The following is a 6,628-nucleotide window of genomic DNA, read 5'->3' on the forward strand; positions in this document are numbered from 1 at the left end:
TCTCTCTCTCTCTCTCTCTCTCTCTCTCTCTCTCTCTCTCTTGCAATGAACATTGACTGGGACACATCGTACATGCACCGGTGAAAAGTAGAAAAAAGTGCAGAAAAAATGGCAATGGCAAAATTTGCCGCCGTGCAACGCACAGAGGAAAAATAAAGTGTGCACTGGAACTGAACTTGAGCTCAACGCGAAGCTGAAGTGGTGAAAAATTGTAAAATGTGGAACGAAGGAGAGTGCGCGCGGGCGCATTTCGCGAGAAACACGAAATGCACTTTAATTTATTACATTTAAACGGCTGTGTAATGAATTTCCCTTTTATTGCCGTATTTCTTGGTGCCGCACCGTGGCTCACTTCGGCTACCAACTTAACGGCAGCACGACAATAAAAACACCGAGAGTGAGAGAGCAAACGTTTGATCATATAAAGAGACCGATTCAATGAAATTTCTGCACAAATTAAATGTAAAGCGAAAACCTGGCGTGCCAAAGTGATCTCAATAATCCAATTCGAACGTGATTCGGTTCTATTTGATTTGCATCACTAGGAGAGAGAGAAAAAAATAGCGACACGCTAAAAATAGTCATAAATTATAATTCATCGACTGTGTGAAATGGAGTTGCGATTTAGCCGTGAAATCAAACAGTATTAATTGAATGAGATACGTTGTTTTTTTTCACCGCGGACAAACACTGCGAGAAAAATTCGTAATTAAATGGCAAATATTTTAATTCATTTAGCAAACAGCAGGGATTCATCTATCCGTTGCTTTTGAAGCAACAACGAAGGAACAAGAACTTGTTTGCACACAACAATTTCATTAGGTTTTTTCATTCACACTGACCATTCAGCTATTTTTTTTTTTTCGTTGTTGTTGTTGGTATTACTCTCATTTTTTTTCCTCCCATTCTATTTGTTTTTCTTTTTTTTCTTGTCGGATCGTAGAAAATGTGCAGCTGATTTGCAAAAATTAAAATGTGAGATGGATGGAAAAACAAGTGGAAACGAACAGTCAGAGAAAAAAAAATGCGCGAATTCTCGATGGAATCAGAAAATCCTTTACATTAACTCCAAATGACTTGTTTAGCAAAATTTTAATGAGCAAACATCAGTCGGTGCGCTGAATGGGTTTTGTGTCTGTCTCTATTTCTCTTTATCTCTCCACCACTCTCGCTCGCTGTGCGAATGCAAAAATGTAACACATCGAAAGAAAAAAAAATGCTACTCTTGAATATCAAGACGATCTGAATAAAAATGAGGAAGCGAATGGATCGTATGGAAATGAAATTTAAAAAAAAAACGATGAAAGTGCGGGATTTGTGTGTGTTTGTGTTGGAGTGAGTCGCTTGCAGCATGAATTATATTTTGGTTGAAATGACAAAGTGACTTTTTGACTTTGTTCTTTCTCCCTCCGCCAAAATACCCGTTGAGATTTACGAATTAACGTACATGGTTGCAAGAGATGCTGAAGTGCTTGAAGAGTGTCGTCTTTGATTTTCATACCATGGAAATGCATTAAAAATGATGCATCCAGGCCGGGTGAAGGATGCGACGCGCTATTGCTGCTGCTGGCTGCTACCAAATTGAAAATAACATTCATGACAATATTAAATATAATTTACATGTTTGATGACTGTCGCTCTGTCCTCACATGTTCACCGGCACACTCTCTAATTAAATTACATGCGTTCTTTCTAGAGACAGAAAAAAAAACAGCCACAACAACAACGACTCCTCTTCCGTTTTCTTTACGAATTGCATTTTATCGTTTCATTTGAAATGCGCTTTTGCGTGTGCTGAACACTACACTCGCAACAGCAGCGAACACTGAATGGCCATTTCTCATTTCACGTTGCACGCAACAACAGCATTTCATTTTCAAATGGAACGTGAGCAATTCGGGTGTTTTGGCAAATGAGCGACAGAAATCTTTCAAAACAAAGCCGAACACAGTGCAAGAAGAAAATGAACATTTATTACAATTATAATGCCGTCATATTTTCACTATTCAGTGTGTGTGTCTTTTTCCTCCTCCTTTGCCTCCTTCCTCAATTATACTTTTATATATATATATATACACTTCCCATTTTGATGTTGGCAGCCGTCGTAAATCCATTTTAATTTTCGTTTCATATGTTTGTTGCTATCAGTGTTTTTTTTCTCGATTCTTTGTCTTCGACTCTTGTTAGCAATCTCGTTCATTCAGCTTTTTTTTCTCTCGAATTTAAGTTTGTATAATATACAAAAGTCAAAACGAAAATAGCTCTTCTCGTACCGATGGGTACATTTGCCGCTTGCTTTATCATTATTTATGGGTTTAGCTTTTTTTTTCTGTTTGCTTCATCGTTGTTTTGTTGTTTGTATTTCGATTTTTCATTCAGTGTTTTCGCATCTCAGTGTCATTATATCTTTCTTGCTTGCATTGGCCGGTTTTGTGTGTTCGCTGAACACGTCGTGTCATATTAAAATTACTTGTTGAACCGATGCTATGCATAAGTAAATATGCAACATTCTCGAAAAATATGCGATTCTTTGATCTTTTCATTCGAAGGGCACAAACAGATAGAAAATGAACAAACCGAAGAAAGAGAAAAGAATCCCATTGCACAAAGTATGAAATAATTACATTTCAAGCAATTTATAATCCAGAAAAAACGATTGTACATTTCAATGCAATGCAACGCAACCGAAGAGAGAGAGAGCGAGAAAAAAATGCAAGAATGAAATGCGCAAGTGTGTGCCGAGGCATATAGTATATTTTATCCGGCATAGTGCAAACCAAAATATGAGCAAAAAGGTACCATTTTTGTCAGGCTCAGTTGTTCTTCAATAAAAAATCTCAAGCGCTTCGCGGTTATTTATTATGACAGATTTTATTTTCGTTGCAATGCAAAGCGAGTGAATGCTTAAAATAAATGCATGAAATGTGCGAACAATTCCGGATTTTTTCCTTTTAATACACGAATATTTTTCCCTGTCTCGTGTTCGCTGTTATTTGTTATGTGCAAAAAAAAAAAAAGTTGATAATTTAATTGAAATATTTTTCAACACTTACCCCAATCAACGGCTTCATTTCGTTCGATTGTGTTGGCGATCAATAAACCAATTATCGTCAATTGAACGCTTCGCATTGACCATTTGAATTGCGTGGTTGCACGATTGCGTCTTCCAACAAATCTCCGTGTCATCATTGTGGAGAGGCTTGTCGCTGAGCGCACACAAATTTCAATTTAAACACATATAGGCGAGAATGGTTAGCCCAAAATAGTCTGTGTCTCTCGTTCTCTCTATGTTTTTTCGATGACGTTGATCAAATTAAATTGATTTCCAATTTAACGAACGATATGTTATTGGGAATTTTTTCCAATTTCGATGCAGTAATTGAAGACTTTCACGAGCAAAACAAAAAAAAGTTGATATAAAGTGGATATTTAATTTTTTGTTACACTTGAAGTTCAGAGTTGTCACTTGTCAGTTGCACACGTGTGCGTGTGTATTTGTGTCCGTATGGAATATTGTGCAAGGCAACGACAGCTTATGTGGTTTTCAGCGTCGAATTCAATGACACACAACAAATCCAAACGAATAATAAATTGATAATATAATTAATTGTTGAAAATGCTGAATGTAAATGCTGCTGCTCTTGTCCGACGAATCCGAGATCCAAGAGTCAATCTGTGCGATTTTAATTACGAGGCGTAAATTTAATTATTGTTATTCAATACACAATTCTACTGTCGACTAATTTCTCTCGCCCGCGTCTGTTCACTCTCGCTCTTCCTCTGTGATCTCCGCCCGTTTACGAGATTCTCTTGACAGTGCAACCAGTAATTATGAACGCTTTGCTGCCGATTACTGCTCTGTCATTTCCATGCAACCGTTTCACATCAAATGCGAATGTTTCGCTTTATCTCTTTTGTATGTGTCGTCCCCGAACCAAAATCCTTTCGTCTCTTCTCTCGCACTCTGTGTGTGTGTGTGTTTACGTATGCCGATTCAGTTCGATGTACGCGCTTCAAATACACAAAGCCAAAAATACTCCAGTTCTGGTCTCTCACTCTACTGTCTGTTTGCTACGAAAAGCAGCGCTGTTCGCAAAATGATGAATAATAATAGGATTTATGGCATCATATCTGAAATAAATGGAATAGAAAATGTTTGGATTAGTAATGAGCTTGACACGTTTGTAAACGGGCAAATCTTTAATATAGTTGTAAATGGGTAAAGTGTATGTATGTGTGTGTATAATTCGAAATGTAAAATGTTCCGACTCGGAGAGTGTGAGGGATGAAAAGTCGTTAGAGAGACAGAGTGTGTGTGTGTGTGTGTGATATATATTCAAAGGATTTGCTTTGCAGTTAGGTTTGCGTTGGCAGTGGATGGAGTGGGTAGCATTTCTATGGCTTCGGCTTTGGCTTTCGTTTCGATGGCAAAAGAATAATCAGGTGTTCTGGAATCGAGTGGAGCCCATAAATTCCGATATATATATTGTGTGATGGTTTCTACGGTAGCTGAATGAATCGATAAAACTCCCAAGTGCGCAAATCAAAAATTTATTAAACGTCTCAAGTGGAGACGTCATATGGTGTTCATCGGTGTTCATGGACCCAACGCAAAATTTATTTATTATCTTCAATTTAAAGTGCGGGAGAAAATTCCCGGTATTCTCCCTCACGGAACCCACTTTGATTTATCATTAGACAGAAGCAAAGAAAGAAGTTTGAGGCGATGGCACTGTAGACATAACGTAACAACGGTAAACGTAAATATACGCTCCCTCCATCCGTGTATTACCAACCACCGGCGATTTTCGATCTTGAACTAATTTTTGTGACGACTTATTATTTAATCGAAACAACAAACATGCAACGCAAGTGAAACACACCGAAACAAACTGATAACAAAGTAGATTTCCGTGCAGAGCACGAAAATGTCGATAACGGCAGGCAACATCGGCAGTGTACCGCAGCAATGACAGTGTAACAAATGCTTAAATACATACTACACTCGTTCGCTCGCTCGCTCGGCATAAAATCATTTGGAACAGTTTAACGCACGCACCGAACGCGAACAACGTATTTAGTGCTTAACAGTATCAACATTTAGCTGCCACAATACCAGTGTATGTGATTGTGTGTCTGTGTACACGAGAAGCGAGCGAAGAGCAAGCAGCTCAAAATTGTACAGCTAACGAAAGCAGCACAAGAACAACGAAGAAGAGCACACACACACACACACACACACACCGACAATGATAAAGAGCCAAATCCCCCCAATTTGAATACAATTTGAATATTTAATGTATGTTTGTATTCCAGTAGATTTCTTCGCTTTAAATAGGCAAATACACACGCAGCAGCAGGAGCATAGACAGGAGTTTTTGGGGCCAGACAAGAGACAAAAGCCGAGTGCATGCAAATAGATCTTTTGTGCACACACACACCGAGACAATTCTATTGCGAGATAGATTGGAACAAAGGTAGAAAATATAGAACAGAGGTAGCAAAAAACAGCACTTGTGATCAGCTTGTCTTCATCTTATTGAAATCGCATAAAGTAGATTGAAATGATGGGAAAAAGGTAAGCTTTTTTTTCTCTTCTGTTCGTGAGTAACGATGTCGATTCCGCCGTCGTCCTGGAAATAAGTTTACGTTTGCAAAAATTCAAGTGATGAAGATACATGTGGCATAGCTTCATCGGTATTTTTTTCTTCGTTCAATTTAGTGCGTTCGCTTTTTGTTTTGTCTCGGTTCGGGAGAAGGGCGCGAAAACTTGAAATATCAAGATTTCAAGCGAGGCGATATGAATACATTAACTTGGTTCTTCATAACTGCTTACTGCTTGCTTTACCGTCATTATACACACACACACACACTTCTTTTTTGTGTACTCGTCAAAGTTTTCCATCTCAATTTTTTTTCTTCTGTGTTTCGATTCGCGCTGAATTTTTGCACCGGTCGATTTTTTCTCGCCGTCTTTTTTTTCTTCTACGACCACCAATCAATTTGTAATACACTTTTTTTTCTTCTCTGCTGCTGCTGCTGCTGCTGCTGCTGTATCTATATTTTGTTTCAGCATTTCGTTTTTTTCTTGTTCGTGTTCAATGGCATCCATATCCTTTTGCATAAAACCCGTGTCTTTCAATTCGATTCACCTAGTTATGGCATCGTGTTTACAATTGAGTTTCACCAAGCAAGCGAAAAATATCGCAATCTTTTTTTTTTGCTCTTCTCTCTCGCTCTCGACTGTGTTTACAAAATTCATATTTGCACACGTTACTCGCTGAGTAAGTCAGCCCATATCAGTCAAATGTTAACAAACCAGTTTCATCTCTCACGTTCAAAAATCGATCAAATCAAAAACATATTATATCGAGCTGGGAAGTAAAGAACGCGGGAGAGAGCAAGAGAGAGAAACATCTATTCGATGGAAAAATGAATAAATAAATATGAAAATGAATATTGCTTCATCGACAGCTGAGATGGGAAGAAAAGAGCATGCACACGATTCGTTGGTTTTTTGATCGAGGTAAAGAAAAATCGAAGTTAAATGAGAATTGAGGTTTTATGTAAATTTTAAATGTTCCGCAAAAACCCCGGCGTCAGTATTTGTTTTCATCGGCACAATTTT

General features: G+C 38.1%; 1 protein-coding gene across 1 annotated transcript in view; it reads right to left on the bottom strand.

Moving 5' to 3' along the window:
• LOC129566972 (discoidin domain-containing receptor 2-like) overlaps positions 1-4,126 on the bottom strand; it is a gene marked incomplete at its 3' end in the record, with an annotated part of 46,316 nt that extends 42,190 nt beyond the window's left edge. The window contains exon 1 of the mRNA XM_055443421.1: positions 3,054-4,126. Within this exon, the coding sequence (XP_055299396.1) occupies positions 3,054-3,189 (136 nt within the window). The remainder of the gene's footprint in view (positions 1-3,053) is intronic.
• Positions 4,127-6,628: the final 2,502 nt, after the last annotated feature.

Source organism: Sitodiplosis mosellana, unplaced genomic scaffold (genome assembly GCF_009176505.1).
Source record: "Sitodiplosis mosellana isolate CC-2019 unplaced genomic scaffold, AAFC_SMos_1.0 Smas_scaffold_5, whole genome shotgun sequence".
NCBI classification, from domain to species: Eukaryota; Metazoa; Arthropoda; class Insecta; order Diptera; family Cecidomyiidae; genus Sitodiplosis; species Sitodiplosis mosellana.